We start from the raw sequence: 19,034 nt of genomic DNA, 5'->3' as shown, positions 1-19,034 counted from the left end.
ATGTTTGCAACACGGGCCGTGTTGCGAAACTTTTGCAACATAGATATTATTGCAGGATTTTTTCTGCAAGAAAGCTAATATTGCAGATTTTTTTTAACTTTACGTTGGTGTTACGAAAAATGTTCTGCAACATAACTAATGTTGCAGAATTTTTTCTTGCAACAATGAAGAAGTTGCAGGAGAAAACCCAAATCCAGTCGTTCGTCTTCCTAGCCAAACGAGCCCCGAAACACCCCTACTATTATCCAGTCTCAGGAATGTCTGTCCCGAAACAACATATGAGTTGCAGAAAAACGAAAACGACTTCGGTAGACGCGAGGACGCTGTCACCATCTGATCAACACACGATCAAACGGCCACGGAACCGGCGGACGGCCGCGCGCGATCGGCCGGTAGAACATAATATTTTCCCAAAATCTAAATAGGATGTTATTTTTAGCTGTTGAATACTTTTTAAAATATTATTTTTGGTGCAAACTTAATCCTAGTGCACGGTCTTTTTTTTCTCACTTTCCGATGACCATACGAATTGCAATAAATATCCATTAAATTAAAACCAAATTAAGAGGAAAGAAAACATCGTTAACTACACATGCACACCTTTGAAAAATCTCGTGGGGAGAAACAACATATTTCTCATCTTATTCCGAGTGATTGTACATTCAAATGCATTTTCATCGTGTGAGCACTGAGGCCATCGTCGACAACACAAATGTGATGCCATGTAAAAATATATTATGTTCAAAACGTGTGTTATTTTTTCTTCCGTTGCAACGTACGGGCTTTTTTGCTAGTTACGTACAAATAGGCGAATACAATAATGCGTAGGACGAGCAAACAGCAGGACGGAGGTGCTATCTACTTGATTTTCAACTTGCTCGAGTTGGACCACAGATCGATGGCCGCAGCAATTACCGGCAACGGATTTCCAGTGAGCACCGCGATGATGATGCCCGTCAGAGCCTTAATGATGCCGAATATTGTGTCCAAGTTCTGCCCGGACTTCCCTGACCCGTGCTTGCGCTTCCGCGACGCAGTGTCGTCGACGAAACGGGCCAGCCTGCCATGATCGTCGACGTCGGGCTCGGTACTACCTGAGCCCGGCAGAAGAAAACCCTCTTTCGCGCAGCGGACATGCAGGTACGCTTTCCTGGAGGTGCAGGTGTAGAACCAGTAATCCCTGACGCCGCCCCCTTTCCTGCACTTCGTGCAGCAGTTAGACCCCTTCTCGAGGAGCTTGAACTTGAGCTGATGCTGATCACGCAGCAGGATCTCCATAGGAAGCTTCGCGCAGCACGGATGGAGGTACAGGTTCTTCCGGCCGCAGTGGTAGTGGATGCCCTGCGCGTGGGCGCCGCAGGCGCTGCATCGCTCCCTCGAACGGGGGCCTCGAGGCGGAGCTCGAACGTCCTCTTGGGCAGCAGCGGGTTGCAGGCCGATAGTCGCCCTGGTCCGTAAAACTTATACAGTGGCCCAGAACCCCTCCATCGCGCGATATAATTACAGGTTCGCAGCCGATTTACGGGGTGAAACCCTATCCCATCGTCACCTCAACCCCCTCCCCTCTCGATTTGTCAGTCGTCCGTGACTCCATTCCACCACCGCACTCCACAATGTGGCGCGGGATATGGAGTTGAGGCCGACGCGCCGACAGTGGCGATGAGCCGAGCGGAAGCGGTGTGGCATCTCCGATGCCGAGAGAAAGCGCGTCACAAAGAGATACACGAACCGCGGCCTAGAGCTGTGTCGCGGTCCATAGGAGTTCGACCACACGTAGGCGCTCCTCCGCCACGGGCCGTCTTCTGACTCCTCCGTCGCGGGCAGCTCCTCCGCCGATGCCTCGAGCTTGCGGACGCCGCTCAAAAGATAGTTGAAGGTTCTTCCGCCGCTCCGCGTGGTGAAGAGGGAGACGGAGCCCGAGACAAAGCCGGAGCAACAGGGCGTCATCGGGTCGGAGGATTACCTTCCCCAGACGGAGGCAGACGCCATTGAGGCGGCCATCGTCACGCACTCTATGCGGGAGGAGGAGCGGCGTCGACGGGACGCCGATATCGACAAGATCTACCTCGAGCAGGGAATCATGACGGCACACGAGTTCGCCACCAATCAAGAAGAGTGCCGCCTCATAGACAAGCAAGAGGACAAGGTCTACATCGACCTTGTCTACGACGACGAGGAATGAGCTCCTCCGCAGCCGCAGCGTCACCGCCGCACCCCTCGACTCCGATGTGCCAAATTTTGTACATTAGGGTCACGGTGGCGCGTGGCCTTCAAATATTATATGTACAATTTCTAGTTTGTATGACTTTTGAAGATGATCAACTACTATGAACTACTCCCTCCGTTCCTAAATATAAGTCTTTTAAAAAAATTCACTAGATGACTACATACAGAACAAAATGAGTGAATATATACTCTAAAATATGTCTACATACATCCGTATGTAGTCCTTTAATAGAATCTCTAGAAAGACTTATATTTAGGAACGGAGGGAGTAGTTCAATTTCACGCGTGAATGTGTGTTTTTTATGGATTCGGTTTCTAACCTGTCGCGACTGCTTTTAGGCTGTATGCGAAGACAACTGTAAACTATAAACGCGGTATAAGGATGTGGATCATTTTTCGTCCTTATAGTCTATTTTTTAGGTTGTTCATCGTCTTGGCTTCGGCAATGATGAGGGCGACGCTGAATAAAGATTATTCAGATCCTTTCCTGACAAGGTCGTCGGTCCTATGGTTGGGGATGAATTTGTAAACCAGTATGTTCAAGCATGGATGGCATGGTGACGACGGCATCCTCGTGGTGGACCTGTGTCCTCAGGCTCCACTGTTGCGGCGATGTTTTCTCCAGCGTCGGCGCGAAGCTTGGGAGGTAGTCCTGGAGCGGATGCAGATTGTGGTCTGCATTAACGACATCTGAAAGACAGAACGTGTGTTAGGTTCATGGTTCATGGATAGCAGGTGTGGTTTCCTCCGATGTCTTAGCCGTAGTGAGGTGCCAAATATGCAGTTCGATGGCGTGTTGCCTCAGTCTGATTCGTTCAACGGTAAGGGATTCACTTTTGGTGAGCCATCTTGGAGGTCCCGCAAAGCTGCATATGAGCGATGGAGCCGCGTCGAGATCGAGTGAGGAGGTAATTCGTCATTCTTTTCTTAGGTAGCTGTTGTGGTAGTGCCAGAGGCAGGTGACGAATGTTGGTGTCAAACTCAGATATGTTATTCTATCTTTTTAGTTTTGTCATGTCGGTTTTTATATGACTTGTATTTTAAACTTTATGATATGAATGAAATACATATTAAAAAAGGAAGAAAAAGGATCTGTTAGAAATGATACGAGAGTGATCCAAACGCTCCTTCGTTACTCCCAAAAACACTGACTAAGAGCTCTCGCGCACGTGCTGACACAACACCGCCAGCTATAAGCGGGCCTCTGCCTGCCGTATCGTGCCAGGCCCGTTTACGGCGAGCCCGTGCCGTGGGTGGGCCGGCTCGTTGGGCAGGTCTGGTTAACCCTATCTTCCTCCTCTCCGCCTCTCGAGCGCTAGAACCTTCTAAACTCCACACGCGCGCAGCTTCCTCCTCCTCCTCTCCCTTTCAATGGCGCGCCTCCACCACCTTCTCTCCCGCGCGCTCGCCTCCAACCACCTCCTCCGCCCTCCCCCGCTCCCATTTTCAGCGCGCCCGACTCTCCCGCTTCACCCGCAGCCGCCGCCGCCTCCTCATCCCCACGGTCGCAGCCCACCCCCTTTCCCCTCGGCCGCCTCGCGGCACTACGCGTCGTCCATACCCAGACGACGGCGGCGCGGCTCGGCGCCGACGATGTTTCCGAGGCGGAGGAGAGCCAGGCGGAAGGGCCCCGGCGAGCTCAGCGTGCAGATTGGCATCGAAGAAGCCCTCCCCGACGACCCCCTCATCCTGGTGATAATAGCCTCCGCACGCGGTTTCCGCTCCCTGGACTTGCTGAATTCCCAGCCCGTGTCTCTAACTACGAATGGCTTCGCAGAGTATTGCAGAGACGCTTCGAACGGATGCTGGGAAGGCAATGAAGCTGGCATTCCACAATTTGGGGAACTCGGAGTACAAGACCAGGGACCCTTGCATAAGCAATGTGGATGAGTACGATAGCGTCGAGGTATCTCTGCTGCTCTGTGACGACGATTTTATCAGGAAGCTGAACAAGGAATGGAGGGATGAGGACCACGCGACAGACGTCCTGTCAATGTCGCAGCATATCCCAGGGCTCCAGATTCCCGTTGTAGGACGTCCTGTTGAACTAGTTTATTTGTTACGGATGTTTCTGTCAGATCTTAGTATTCACTTGTTGCCTTTGGTTCAACAGCTGCAACTAGGTGACTTGGTAATTTCTGTTGAGACAGCCCGACGCCAAGCAGAAGAAAGAGGCCATGCACTTCTTGATGAGATAAGAATTCTCATGGTTAGTCTCCGACTTATTTCTAGCACCACATTTGTTCTCCTTATTGGGGTGCCCGTGTGTTTCTGTTTTTAGTTGTGTATAGGTCTCGTCTGATTTATCATTGGCCGTAGCAGTAGCGATGTCTGATAATGGTGGTTTTCTGCTCATATTATAGTTTGAACGGTCACAATAGCAAACTTAAACATGAAGAAAATTGAATCGATGTCTTTTTTTGAAACTTAGAATTGGATCAATATTGACAACACACCACGTAATCACAAGATGCAGATGTGCTTGGTTTGCAGCCCCAGTGACAATGTTTGGGCAAACCAGTATTTGGCAATGTCGAAACTTGCCAATATTTGTCTACTTTGGCTAGTAATAATAGCCTAATTGGTTGGCAGCCAATTGCAATGCCAGAATTTGGCAAATCGACTTTGGCTATGAACTAGTTGGCAAGTGGTAGGCAACATCAGAGGTCCAGGGCACACCAATGGTTTGGCCTCAATCTAGTCACTAGCCAAGAGCTAGCCTTACCCAAACGTTGGCCTGGGCAATTGGTGTTGCAAACGAAGCACACCCTAGGTGTCTATTTACTTCATGGGTTTTATTTTGAATTAGTGCTATTCTTGAAAGTTGAAAGTTGCATACCAAGATAAAGCTTCAAGTTTTGCATATTGGCTTGATCGTTTGACGGCCTTTTGTGTACAAATAATTACTTCGGTGCTACTTCTGGTGTATGTTATGAAGAAAACCTCCATGCGATTGTTCAGTGTTGGAATAGCTTTGCTGATTGCGAGCTTATTCTGTGTTAACCAACTTAATCTTCATCAGGTTCATGGATTGTTGCATTTATTGGGCTTTGATCATGAACTCAGCAAGGAAGCTGAAGAAGAGATGGAGCAGGAAGAAGAACATATATTAAATACTCTTGAATGGAAAGGGAAAGGACTCATTAAGAGCGCGTATCATTTCTGTACTGATATGGATCATTCAGAAAATTCTGATGGTAGGTCACCCTTGCACATTATTGTTGTGCGTTTTTCTTTATGTGAAGGGTTGCCATCTGTTTCTTCTCACTGGAGTACTTATGAAACTTTAATATGTACAAGCCAATAGAGATATAGAGAAAAGGAGTTTACGGGAGGGTCATCAGCCGAAACTGACACATATAGTATGTGATATAGATGGTGAGTTGATGAAGCATCAAGAAGTATACTGTTTATGCTAGATCTTACCAACTTCTAGAAAGTAAATTATTTGCAAAATATAATAAGGTGCTGTTGTGGCTTATGAAGGACACCTGCATTCAGAATCAATAGAATCTTTGAGAGAGGCAATATCACGGGGAGTAACTGTTATCATGCTCACTGGCAAGGTGGGTTTTACTCTTAAGCATTCGTCATGAATGCAAGAATATTTGGTTGTCCAATGTGAATGGCCCTGATCTGAGATTAAGGCTAGTTCCCACTCTTTCCTTAGCAGTATTACTGATTATCAATGATATGGGTAACTTTCCCACAGCATAGAGCATGTAGAAGTAGTCTTGATGAAAGTTGGGAATTATTTTCAGTAGGATGTTAGTGCTATGTAGCTTCTTATCTTAGCTGCAGTTTAATTTCAGATGGAATTCAAATAATAAGCAATTGATTTTAACTTGTGATGAGTTACAGCTGACTATTTGTGATATTAATCTAAGCACAGTATGAAGTTTCCTAAGGAATGCAGAAGCAAAGCATATAAATATTCTACATAAGATGGCTGCATTTTTAGTATAATTGCATGTTTCTAATATGTTTTTGAATTCCGTCCCTTTTAATTAGACCCGTGCTTCCACCATAGCAACCTTCAAGCTTCTTAATATGGAAGGAAGAGGTGATTTTATATCGGAGAATTCACCTGGTGTATTTCTACAGGTACATCCTCTCCATTCTTACTTGAATAGCTGTAGAATTGGAAATTGTTTATCAAAGCTTTATGGCTTTGTGCAAGTGTTCTTTTGGCACCCATATCCCTTTTTGTTGAATTAGACACATCTGGGCGTTTTGAAGTAAAAAATTATGTGTCGAATTGCTCTACTGAATCAGGCATTCTTACTTGAATAGTTTTAGAATTGGAAATTGTTTATCAAAGCTTTATGGCTTTGTGCAAGTGTTCTTTTGGCACCCATATCCTTTTTTGTTGAATTAGACACATCTGGGCGTTTTGAAGTAAAAAAAAATGTGGCGAATTGCTCTACTGAATCAGGCACCCTAATTTTTTGTTTCAACAATAGTAAGAATATGTTTTCTTTTTCAATCAACGGGGATAAGATAGAAGGAAGTAAGTGCCGAGCCCTTGCCATTGCCATTCTTTATACTTGTTTGAACAATAGTAAGAATATGTTTTTTTAATCGACATTTTACCCTTATAAAGTTATATTTTGCTCTCTTCGCTGCAGGGTTCACTTGTATATGGAGAGCATGGCCAACTTATTTATAGAGCAAACTTGGATGTAGATATATGCAAGGAGGTAGTGATTTACAGTATGTCAGCTGATTACTTTCTGCCTACTGTTCTTTTTATCAGGAGGATTTGCGGGGCGTTTTGTTGAGTCTTGTCTGTTCTTTATCGTGAATGTGGATGTTAGGCATGAAATATTCTACCATTGAACTTGAATCATTTTCTTGAATCATTTTTGTATCAGTTATCAACTTGTTAAGGTTGTGTGTCCCTTTTAACGATGTATAAGATCATCAGACATTATATTGAATTTCTTTTGTTCCATTTGCAGGCATGTTTGTACTCCATGAATCATAAAATTCCTCTTGTTGCATACTGTGAGGAACAATGTTTGACCTTGTTTGAACATCCTTCTGTCGACTTGTTGCACACTGTGCACCATGAGACCAAGGTACAGTATTTAGATTTTTGCTAGATAAACTTCTCTTCCTTCCTTTCCAACTATGTTAAGCAGTTGAGCCAACATTAAGGTTTTGTCATAGGTAAAAGTGATGCCTTCAGTCGAGGACCTCTTGGAATATTCATCGATTCAGGTTTGTTATTGTAACTATGGAAAATGCAAAGTGGATGTGCCACTTATAAGTATGATGAGTTTTTCTATCTTTGGATCAGTTTTGTTTAGAGTGAACTTACACGGTTTACTTGCATTTGCAGAAGTTGCTTTTCCTTGGCAACACGGATGAAGATTTTTCTGTCCTCACACGGCACTGGTCGGAACTAACAGAGGGGAAAGCATGTGTTATCAAAGGGCAGCTAAATGCACTTGAGATTGTTCCCCTTAATGCTTCAAAAGGTGGTGGTATAAGGGTTCTACTTGATCATCTCGGAATAACTGAAGATGTATGAATTTGGTCCTGTCAATGAACTATGTTTTACTGTTCCTTTTGTACCTTATCTCATCTTCTTTGTTTTGAAAGGAATGCAGTAGGGGAATCCCCTGCAGCGATTTTGTACCTTATTTCATCTTTGTATTATGATCTCTTAGAAAGCATCACCGCCACTAAAATGTATTTACAAGCATGTCTGCTTATGCAGTCTGATCTTGAGGTTGTTGGAGACTATACCAGATGGCTAAGCAACAAGTGATCCAGCTGATATGACGAAGCATTCTTTAGCAAGAGAGTGCTGATTGAGAGCTTCAGATATTCTAAGAAATGTCATATATGGAATGTACAAAAGACAAGGTATTGTGGTCTAGGAACTATGGAAAGTCGCAAGTCTGTGATACAGTCCTTTAGGGCTGGCTACCAAAAGGGTTTGTGCATTGTGCATGTTCGAAAAGGGATGTGGGTGTTGGAGTGGCAAATTTGATCTCCTTCAGGTAACTTGGTTTTGAAGTTTAAACTATGCACTTGTAGTAGTCTCATTGCTTTTTATGAGAGCCTTTTTCTTGTTAACAGATGTCATTTGTGGAGGTGAACAGAAAAGAAAACCAGACGAGCTTGTTTAGACAAACACCAAGTGAAAGCACATGTTTTCACTTGTGACAACCTAATAGAAATATTCCTGTGGCCCTTGATTCTGATGAACATGCCATCGTCATCATTCATGGCAATACTGATTTTCCACAGAATACTTGTACAGTTGCTTTCAAGAATATTTCTTATCGTTCCTTAATAAATGTTTCCCCTAACTTGTGGCGTTGTGTGTACAAGAAGAGAATATATGGTGTGGCGTCATGGGCAAGTTTAACGCAAGGAGCTGTATCTATCGAGTTTTTCTGATTATGATTGAACCAAGTGTCACTTCATTCATTTTCGAGTTAACTTCCATATTGGACTAAAATAAAATCAGACATAAGATAAATCAGGCTGATCTCAGAAGGAAAAATTAGTTTGAATTTCCATGTGAAAATGTACAGTAAGTGCTGTATGTTCATTGGAAGTGGAGTCCTGGCATTCTAGTTGTATATAGTTAAGGGTTCATATGCATTTGTACATCTTCCTTGTTCTGGTGTGCAGGTAAATTGGCACTGCTGTACAAGAGGTTGGTGCTGCTTGCTCTGGACATTTGACAAGCAAATGAACCTTTTGAGGACCTCTTTGTTATCATCTTGTTGCATGTCCTTGGTAAGTGATTTGACCGCTGCTTCATGCCTAATCCTGATGTATAGCTCTTGCATGTCTTCATCCTCTTGCTGTAGGTAACTTCCTTTCCAAGGTCTTGAAGACATGTAGCATAAGATATCGATGTGAATGATTGGGACTTCCCTTGGTAGTACTTGGACAGCCCTGTCCTGTGGAAATTGAATTATCTGTTAGAGATAGTAGTCCTTTGAATTATTTGTAATTTGAAGTGGATTCTATATATACAAGTTAATACGAAAGGAACCATGACATTGTGTTCTACAGTTATTTAATACTCTCTCCGTCCCAAAATAAGTGTCGCTGCTTTAGTACAAAATTTGTACTAACTTAGTACAAAATTTGCGTCACTTATTTTGGGACAGAGCGAGTATATTTTTTTAGCAAAGTATCTGTCCTGTGCAAAGTGGAACCTCGACAAGCTATCACCTAGGAGCATGTCATTTTACATTTGGCCATCCGATTCGAAGGCCTGTTAGTATGCATGTTCTTGGAAAGGGTGACAAAGTTTTGGTGTTTTTCATACAGGCAGGGAAACGCAAAGGGGCAAATTCCACGCTATCAAAGCATGTACCTGGCAGGAAGCTGGGCTAGCAGCGAAGACAGCTCGTAGAGAGGTCCCTCGGCCTCGGAGTCCAGCTGCAAGGTGCTCGACGATGCTGAAGATGACCCTGAAGAATGATCATCAGGAGGGGAGTAACTCGACTCATCGCCCAGATTCGACGCCAATGAGCACAACGACGACCCGCTGGACGCTCCCGAGGTCATACAAGAAGCAGCATCAGGGTGATCTTCTTCTTGCCAAACGCAGGCGGCCTCACGGCGCAGAGCCCTGTTGCAAGCTTTGTCCATTCCAGGACTGGACAGGAGGCAGGAGCAATGGTTATCTCTTGGCTTGGGATGTTGGGAGCTTGGACGGCAAAGGGAAGGACCCATATATATGCAGACGCGATTACGCGAGGGGTGGGGGACTGGGGGAGGAAAAAGGGATCGTTGCCGTGGGCAGACGGGCGTCTTGCTCGTTCAGATAGGCCTCCGTGGACTGACTGGCGCCGAAAAGTAAAACCAAACCTATCCTTGCCGTAGACATGCCGGCCTTATCACCAGATGAGCCGCTAGGCATTTCTACGTTACTGTCTGGAGTGTTTGCGCATGTGGAAACACCCGTTTCCAAGGGAGCGAGAGACGGAAACATGTGTTGGTTGCTGGGAGCAAGCAATTATGTATGCACTCGGGCATGTGAAAAGGACGTGGATAAACTACACTGGCTCAGGATAAGCATCTTATCTTACGGGACTCTGTCGACCGATCGGCGAAGGCTAAGGAAGGAAATGGGGGCTTATGTATGTGGATTAGCCAGGATAAGGTTGATTACGGTCGCCAGAAGGTGCTTTCGGTTAGGAGTTTGATTATGCTGAGGGCTAGTAACTGCTGCTGCGAGATTAGCTTTATTTATTCGGGTCTCGAGGGCTGCTGGTGCTACACAAAGAATCACGTATATATCTAGCATGAATGCGATTGTCATCTCAAACTCGTTTTTTTAACTTATCTGAAACTTAGAGCGGAAACAGGGTGCGTGGTTTAAAGCCTGTTTGTTTGGGAGATAACTTTTTTTTTTTAAATGAGGTAGGGAGATAACTTTGTTGACGTGAACACAGTTGTTAGCAAAATTGGCATAAATGTTTTACTCCCTGTGGTTTCAAGCAAAGACAGACCTAGCATACTCAAACTTGCTTTTTTTAGGTAACGCCATCATCACCCAGAAATGCCAACGGAGGTCGAGCTATAGGGAGCTTGTTTCCAAAGTTCAGTTTCCCAGAGCCCGACAAAATTTTAAAACAAATTGTGAACACACATATACTACGTATGTGCAAGCTTTAATATAGCATTATAAATTCACACGTGGTGTACAGAAAAAAAAACAAATGTGTATTTTAAATGGGCCCTTTATTTTTTTTATTGGCCTGATTTTTTGTTTTTCTTGTGCAGCTTGCAAATCACAACATTTTTAAATGTTCCCGCGGAACACATAGGTGGGCCCTTCGGAAATGTCGCATCAACATTGAGCATAAGTTAGGATGCATTGTTTCTATTATTAAAAATCATGTAAATGGTAAGATGCCCTATCCACTTCAGTTCTTAGGAAACTTCCATATGTCTCACCTAATACACTAAGAATCCATAGGAATTAGGACAATATGGGCAGAATTCCAAGGAATCCAGTATTTCCATTCTTATGAAATGAATGACATACGTACGAAAAAAGATCCTAAGGCCTTTTTTGGTTGATAGTATATGAATAGGAACGTCATAGAAAGTGATGTGAAATGCATCTCAGTTCCTATAGGAAAAGAGATGTCATTTGATGCATAGGGTAGGAATTATTCCATTGAGTCTAGGCTAAGGGCTCCTTTGGTTCAAAGGAAAAGTAGAGGGAATTTGTAGGAATAAGAAAAATCTCTATGATGGTACAATTCATGCCTTTGGTTCAAAGGACTGGGGCAAAGGAAAAGTGAAGGAAATTTTCCTTTGATCCAAGTTTCAAAACAAAAACATAGGAATTCTAACATTCACTTGGACCTCCTTTTCGAATTACTATGCACGAAGAACGAGGTTAGGATCCTTAGTGGCATAATAACTTTCTAACTGAACATGTTCACGTGATTTGACTATAATTTGACCATGCTTATTAGAATTATTGTTTTTTTCAATTCCTTTGAACTAGACACCAAAGTTGACAGAATTCACATGTGTTTAGCAATCCTTTGCACGTGTATTCCTATCTTATTCTTGTGTTCTTTTTTGTTCATGTGTTTTTAGAATCATGTGAACCAAAGAAGCCCTAATCTTTTTTTATTTAAATGTGAAGGATTGTTCCTATCCTCCATAAGAATAGGAATCCAATCCTACAAACCAAAGGGCTTTAAAGAAAATGTTCCTACAAAGTTCCTATTCTTTAGAATTCCTACAAAAATCCTATGAATAAAAGGAGGCATGAGGGTCAAAATATTTACCTAATAATAAAGAGGCTATCGCTTATGTCGGAAAACCCGTCTTGGCTTTTTTTTACAAAAACACCCCTCAATTGTTTGTATTCAACCCGCATTCCCTATCGCCCCGCCTCGCCTCGCCCGCCTTTGCATCACCGAGATCCGCCTCCCCTCCGCATCACGGCGCTCTGATCCGCATCGCCGACCGCCTCCTGCCCCGCCCCGCCTCACTACGCGTCGTCGGTCGTCTCCTCCCCCCTGCTTCGAAGAATGGCGACAGGCTGCTGCCAACGGATGAATCCAGGTGGAGAAGGGTTAGAGAGGCTCGCGGAAGGCCAACGACTCCTTCCCCGCCTCGCCAAACCTCGTGCCACGGAAGGCCAACGAGGTTGGGGCGTCGGAACCAGAGTTTAGGGTGGCGCCATGGTTGCTCGGTGGGCGTCGGAACCAGAGTTCGGGGTGGCACCATGGTTGCTCGGTGAGCTCCTGCAAGGGAACATGGCGGGGTGAGATTTAAAGTGAGATGGCGTGAGATTTAAAGTGAGATGGGAGACATACGAGAAAGGGAGCGGCGACAGAGACTCTGCTGCTCACCTGCGAGAGGGAGGTGGTTGGAGACACGGCCTTAGATGAGCTGCTTCTGCTTTCGCTTGCGAGTTATGGACACTTCGAGTCGGCCAATGGAGGCGGTGGCCTTGTTGGAAAGCCGGAGGAGGCGGCCGGTGGCGGCTCGTCATGGCTGCAGTGCACGGGAGTGGAGGCAGGTGTTCGGTGGCCAGTCGTGTGGATGCAAATGAGATCCAGTTGTGATGAACAAATAACAACAGACCGTGTTGCTTCTTTCCTCTTATCTGAATTATTTGCAGATGAGATCCAGCCGTGATAAACAAACAATAGTAGGTTGTGCTGCTCTTTTATCTATCGGAATTTTCGGCAATTCAGATCCATCAAGGATGAGATGGACGAGGCCGTGCTGCTCTTTGGCCCCATAAGCTCGTCTGACCACCTCATGATTTATGGATGTGTGCTCCTTTGATGGTTACTTGCTGCTGATCGAATACTTCTCCTAAGCCTTACCTGCAGTTGTTTGCGAGCCTACTCCTTGGTTTGGGTAAGCTATAGACCTGCTACATATCATTTACCTTTGGTTAGTCATTTGTTTTTGTTGTGCAGAGATTCTCAACTTTTTTGTTGCTTAATGATGTTTGCAGATCCAGAGTAAATATGTGAGCTCCAGCAAAACATTTGTGAGTTAGTAATATGTCTACTTTATTTGTTTGTTCAGATAGCTTAGATTCGCATAAGTCTCCCTACCGCTCGAAGTGCCACCCATCGCAAATGCATCAAAATATTTCATTTGTAATGCTTTTTCCTAATGGAGCCAAATTATCTGGTCATTGCAACTTCATGACACGTAAATTAGTACTCTCGAAGTGTGATACTTGAATTTATCTATTCATTTTCAGTCAATCTTCAACACTGAATTAAATCTTTTTAAGAGTTATAATGCTTTATTTGTTGATAACCTATAGCGTAACTTCTTTTTTTTGCTTGATTGCCAGATTTTATGAACTTTCCCTTGGTATAAAAAAGAAAATTATTTTATTAGCTTTGGAATGTTACACTTTGCTTTAATTGCTTTGCTAAATGGATGCACTAACAGAATTTCGGTATCTCGTGTCAGGTAATGGGACTCGATTGGTGGTACATTTTCTCAATAGATTCATGGCTACTTATCTTCCTGTTGCAATGCACGAGCACATGTCCTAGTAGTATATAAATCGAATGAGCCTTTAAATGAAAAGATGTATAGAACTCATCTCCATTGGCATGTTTTACGCACAAGACAAGAGTTCACCCCAGCATTAGAAGAGAATTACCCACTAATCCTCCGCCTAAACAACGATCCAATGAAGCATGAAGATCTCCATTATGATACTTCTCCGACGTATCTACTTTTTCAAATATTTTTTCTCTTGTTTTGGACTCTAATTTGCATGATTTGAATGAAACTAACCTCGTATGACGTTGTTTTCAACACAACTACTTTGGTGTTATTTTTGTGCAGAAATAAAAGTTCTCGGAATTGGACTAAACTTTTTGTGAATTTCTTCTGGGAATTATAATGAATTATGGAGCGAAGACCTGCTCGAGGAGGTGTGCGAGGGGGGCACAAGCCAACAGGGCGCGGCCCAGGCCCTGGTCGTGCTGTGATGGCTTGTGGGGCCCTCGTGGCTCCTCCGATCCTATTTCCATTCCTATAAATTCCTATTCACGGAGGAAAAAAGAGGAGAGAAGATTTCATCGCGTTTCACAAGACGGAGCCGCCGCCACCTCCTGTTCTTCCTCCGGAGGGTTGATCTGGAGTCCGTTTTGGGCTCCGGAGAGGGGGATTCGTCGACGTCATCATCACCAATCCTTCTCCATCAACGTCATCATGATGCTCACCACCGGGAGTGAGTAATTTCTCTGTAGGCTTGCTGGACGGTGGTGAGATTAGATGAGATTGATCATGTAACCGAGTTAAGTTTGATAGGGTTTGATCCCTAGTGTCCACTATGTTCAGATATTGATGTTGCTATGGCTTTGATATGCTTAATGCTTGTCACTACGGACCGAGTGCCATGATTTTCAGATCTGAACCTATTATCTTTTCATGAATGCGGTTGTCTCTAATGCATAACCGATAAACGATAGTGGTAATTCGATAAGAGACATCATAGCATGCACCATACCAAATAGTGCGTGACTATGACGTTCAGACACATCATCACACTATGATGTTCCAGGTGGCATGAACTGCGAAACAATTTCCACATTGTCTTAACTGTGTACCAAAACTCGTAACTCGGATATTCATTTCTATGATCATATCGTAGACAGTTTATCCTCTTGTTACGACGAACTTCACTCCGAAACAGAATTGAACTTTTCGATATTTCAGACTTGTGATTCATTAAGTAAATACTCTTGTATCTACTCAAATCGTCATTGAAGTAAGAACATAATGATATCCACTGCGTGCCTCAGCACCCATTGGACTGCATACATCAAAATGTACCACTTCCAACAAGTTACTATCTTGTTTCATCTCAATGAAAACAAGGCCTTGCTCATGTGGTATGATTTGCATGTCACTAGTGATTCAAAATCAAGTGAGTATAAAGATCCATCAACATGGAGCCTCTTCATGTAATTTATACCAACATGACTCAAGCGGCAGTGCCACAAGTAAGTAGTACTATCATCATTACCTCGTATCTTTTGGCACCAATATCATGAACATGTGTAACACTACGATCGAGATTCAATAAACCATTGAAGGTGATTATTCAAGCAAATAGAGTAACCATTATTCTCTTTAAATGAATAATCGTATTGCAATAAACACGATCCAATCATGTTCATGCTTAACGCAAGCACCAAATAACAATTATTTAGGTTTAACACCAATCCCGATGGTAGAGGGAGCGTGCGACGTTTGATCATATCAACCTTGGAAAAACTTCCAACACGTATCGTCACCTCGCCTTTAGCTAGTCTCCGTTTATGCCGTAGCTTTCATTTCGTGTTACTAATCACTTAGCAACCGAACCGGTATCCAATACCCTCGTGCTACTAGGAGTACTAGTAAAGTACACATCAACATCATGTATATCAAATATACTTCTTTCGACTTTTGTCAGCCTTCTTATCTACCAAGTATCTAGAGTTGCTCCGCCTCAGTGACCGTTCCCCTCATAACAGAAGCACTTAGTCCCGAGCTTGGGTTTAATCTGGGGTCTCTTCATTACTGCAGCAACTGCTTTGCCGTTTCACGAAGTATTCCTTCTAGCCCTTGCCTTTCTCGAAACTTAGTGGTTTTACTAACCATCAACTATTGACGCTCCTTCTTGATTTCTACTTTCGCAGTGTCAAACATCGCGAATCGCTCAAGGATCATTGTATCTATCCTTGATATGTTATAGTTCATCACGAAGCTCTCACAGCTTGGTGGTAGTGACTTTGGAGAACCATCACTATCTTATCTGGAAGATCAACTCCCACTTGATTCAAGCGATTGTCGCACTCAGATAATCTGAGCACACGCTCAACGATTGAGCTTTTCTCCTTTACTTCGTGGACAAAGAATTTTGTCGGAGGTCTCATACCTCTTAACAAGGGCACAAGCAAGAAATCACAATTTCATCTCTTTAGAACATCTCTTATGTTCCGTGACGTTTCAAAACGTCTTCGGCGCCTTGCTTCTAAGCCATTAAGTATTTTGTACTGAACTATCGTGTAGTCATAAGAAACGTGTATGTCTGATGTTCACAACATCTACACACGACGCTCGAGGTGCAGCACACCGAGTGGTGCATTAAGGACATGAGCCTTCTGCGCACCAACGAGGACAATCCTCGGCTTTACAGACTCAGTCTGCAAAGTTTGCTACTATCAACTTTCAACTAAATTTTCTCTAGGAACATATAAAAACAGTAGAGCTATAGCGCAAGCTACATCGTAATTCGCAAAGACCATTAGACTATATTCATGACAATTAGTTCAATTAATCATATTACTTAAGAACTCCCACTCAAAAAGTACATCTCTCTAGTCATTTTAGTGGTACATGATCCAAATCCACTATCTGAAGTCCGATCATCACGTGAGTCGAGAATAGTTCCAGTGGTAAGCATCTCTATGCTAATCATATCAACTATACGATTCATGCTCGACCTTTCGGTCTCATGTGTTCCGAGGCCATGTCTGCACATGCTAGGCTCGTCAAGCTTAACCCAAGTGTTCCGCGTGTGCAACTGTTTTGCACCCGTTGTATGTGAACGTTGAGTCTATCACACCCGATCATCACGTGGTGTCTCGAAACGAAAAACTGTCGCAACGGTGCACAGTCGGGGAGAACACAATTTCGTCTTGAAATTTTAGTGAGAGATCACCTCATAATGCTACCGTCGTTCTAAGCAAGATAAGGTGCATAAAGGATTAACATCACATGCAATTCATAAGTGACATGATATGGCCATCATCATGTGCTTATTGATCTCCATCACCAAAGCACTGGCACGATCTTCTTGTCACCGGCGTCACACCATGATCTCCATCATCATGATCTCCATCAACGTGTCGCCATCGGGGTTGTCGTGCTACTCATGCTATTACTACTAAAGCTACGTCCTAGCAATACAGTAAACGCATCTGCAAGCACAAACGTTAGTTTAAAGATAACCCTATGGCTCCTGTCGGTTGCCGTACCATCGACGTGCAAGTCGATATTAACTATTACAACATGATCATCTCATACATCCAATATATCACATCACATCGTTGGCCATATCACATCACAAGCATACCCTGCAAAAACAAGTTAGACGTCCTCTAATTGTTGTTGCATGTTTTACGTGGTGACCATGGGTATCTAGTAGGATCGCATCTTACTTACGCAAACACCACAACGGAGATATATGAATTGCTATTTAACCTCATCCAAGGACCTCCTCGGTCAAATCCGATTCAACTAAAGTTGGAGAAACCGACACTCGTCGGTCATCTTTGAGCAACGGAGTTACTCGTAGCGATGAAACCAGTCTCTCGTAAGCGTACGAGTAATGTCGGTCCGAGCCGCTTCGATCCAACAATACCGCGGAATCAAGAAAAGACTAAGGAGGGCAGCAAAACGCACATCACCGCCCACAAAAACTTTTGTGTTCTACTCGAGATTACATCTACGATGAACCTAGCTCATGATGCCACTGGTGGGGAACGTCGCATGGGAAACAAAAAATTTCCTACGCGCACGAAGACCTATCATGGTGATGTCCATCTACGAGAGGGGATTTCCGATCTACGTACCCTTGTAGATCACACAGCAGAAGCGTTAAGAAACGCGGTTGATGTAGTGGAACGTCCTCACGTCCCTCGATCCGCCCCGCGAACCGTCCCACGAACCGTCCTGCGATCCATCCCACGATCCGCTCCGATCTAGTGCCGAACGGACGGCACCTTCGCGTTCAGCACACGTACAGCTCGACGATGATCTCGGCCTTCTTGATCCAGCAAGAGAGACAGAGAGGTAGATGAGTTCTCCGGCAGTGTGACGGCGCTCCGGAGGTTGGTGGTGATCTAATCTCAGCAGGGCTCTGCCCGAGCTCCGCAGAAACGCGATCTAGAGGTAAAACCGTGGAGGTATGTGGTCGGGCTGCCGTGGCAAAAGTTGTCTCAAATCAGCCCTAAAACCCCACTATATATAGGAGGGAAGAAGGGGAGGAGGCAGCCTCAAAACCTAAAGGTTTGGCCGAAATTGGAGGTGGAGGATTCCTACTCCAATCCTACTTCGAGTAGGATTCCACCTTCCCACTTGGAAACTCTTTCCACCTTGTGTTTTTTTCCTTCTCAAACCTTATGGGCCTTAGTGGGAACTTATTCCAGCCCACTAGGGGCTGGTTTATCTCTTCCCATAGCCCATGAGACCCCTTGGGGCGTGACACCCCTCCTGATGGTCCCCGGCACCCCTCCCGGCACTCCCAGTACACACCCGATGAGCCCGAAACTTTTCCGGTAATGCACGAAAACCTTCCGGTAACCAAATGAGGTCATCCTATATATCAATCTTCGTTTCCGGACCATTCCGGAAACCCTCGTGATGTTCGTGATCTCATCCGGGACTCCGAACAACATTCGGTAACCAACCATATAACTCAAATACGCATAAAACAACGTCGAACCTTAAGTGTGCAGACCCTGCGGGTTCGAGAACTATGTAGACATGACCCGAGAGACTTCTCAGTCAATATCCAATAGCGGGACCTGGATGCCCATATTGGATCCTACATATTCTATGAAGATCTTATCGTTTGAACCTCAGTGCCAAGGATTCATATAATCCCGTATGTCATTCCCTTTGTCCTTCAGTATGTTACTTGTTTGAGATTCGATCGTCAGTATCCGCATACCTATTTCAATCTCGTTTACCGGCAAGTCTCTTTACTCGTTCCGTAATACAAGATCCCGCAACTTACACTAAGTCACATTGCTTGCAAGGCTTGT

The 19,034-nt window shown here is 44.3% G+C and overlaps 2 protein-coding genes and 1 pseudogene across 4 annotated transcripts; 1 reads left to right on the top strand and 2 right to left on the bottom strand.

Annotated features, from left to right (window-relative positions):
* Positions 1-761: 761 nt before the first annotated feature.
* On the bottom strand, positions 762-1,947 carry LOC123428820 (annotated as a pseudogene).
* Positions 1,948-3,554: 1,607 nt separating this feature from the next.
* Positions 3,555-10,568, top strand: LOC123428019 (endoribonuclease YBEY, chloroplastic-like). Of its 3 annotated transcripts, XM_045112170.1 has the most exons (14): positions 3,555-3,918; positions 4,004-4,255; positions 4,340-4,435; positions 5,249-5,423; positions 5,524-5,604; positions 5,713-5,792; positions 6,238-6,330; positions 6,855-6,926; positions 7,188-7,307; positions 7,399-7,449; positions 7,571-7,756; positions 7,952-8,237; positions 8,878-8,985; positions 9,529-10,568. In XM_045112170.1, exons 1-12 carry the CDS (start codon positions 3,598-3,600, stop codon positions 8,000-8,002), a joined length of 1,578 nt encoding a protein of 525 aa, XP_044968105.1. In that variant the 5' UTR covers positions 3,555-3,597; the 3' UTR covers positions 8,003-8,237; positions 8,878-8,985; positions 9,529-10,568. The 3 variants fall into 3 exon arrangements, with proteins under 3 accessions (XP_044968105.1, XP_044968106.1, XP_044968104.1); XM_045112171.1 differs by lacking the exons at positions 8,878-8,985; positions 9,529-10,568 and adding an exon at positions 8,317-8,549 and having other exon boundaries at positions 5,527-5,604; XM_045112169.1 differs by lacking the exons at positions 8,878-8,985; positions 9,529-10,568 and adding an exon at positions 8,317-8,549.
* LOC123428020 lies at positions 8,737-9,936 on the bottom strand. The gene is made up of 2 exons (XM_045112172.1): positions 9,575-9,936; positions 8,737-9,152 (listed from the first exon to the last, which is right to left on the bottom strand). The coding sequence occupies exons 1-2, from the start codon at positions 9,934-9,936 to the stop codon at positions 8,831-8,833; spliced, it is 684 nt and encodes a 227-aa protein (XP_044968107.1). The 3' UTR covers positions 8,737-8,830.
* Positions 10,569-19,034: the final 8,466 nt, after the last annotated feature.

Source organism: Hordeum vulgare, chromosome 2H, assembly GCF_904849725.1.
Source record: "Hordeum vulgare subsp. vulgare chromosome 2H, MorexV3_pseudomolecules_assembly, whole genome shotgun sequence".
Classification (NCBI taxonomy): domain Eukaryota; kingdom Viridiplantae; phylum Streptophyta; class Magnoliopsida; order Poales; family Poaceae; genus Hordeum; species Hordeum vulgare.
This window is presented reverse-complemented; position numbering and strand designations above follow the sequence as displayed.

Excerpts from the sequence above, each read along its gene's own strand:
- LOC123428019 (XM_045112170.1), top strand. The coding sequence starts at position 3,598 with ATGGCGCGCCTCCACCACCTTCTCTCCCGCGCGCTCGCCTCCAACCAC. Across the intron at positions 6,927-7,187 it reads ATGTAGATATATGCAAGGAG|GCATGTTTGTACTCCATGAA; the intron begins GTAGTGATTTAC and ends TTCCATTTGCAG. Across the intron at positions 7,308-7,398 it reads CTGTGCACCATGAGACCAAG|GTAAAAGTGATGCCTTCAGT; the intron begins GTACAGTATTTA and ends GTTTTGTCATAG.
- LOC123428020 (XM_045112172.1), bottom strand. The coding sequence starts at position 9,936 with ATGGGTCCTTCCCTTTGCCGTCCAAGCTCCCAACATCCCAAGCCAAGA. Across the intron at positions 9,153-9,574 it reads CTAGCCCAGCTTCCTGCCAG|GACAGGGCTGTCCAAGTACT; the intron begins GTACATGCTTTG and ends CAATTTCCACAG.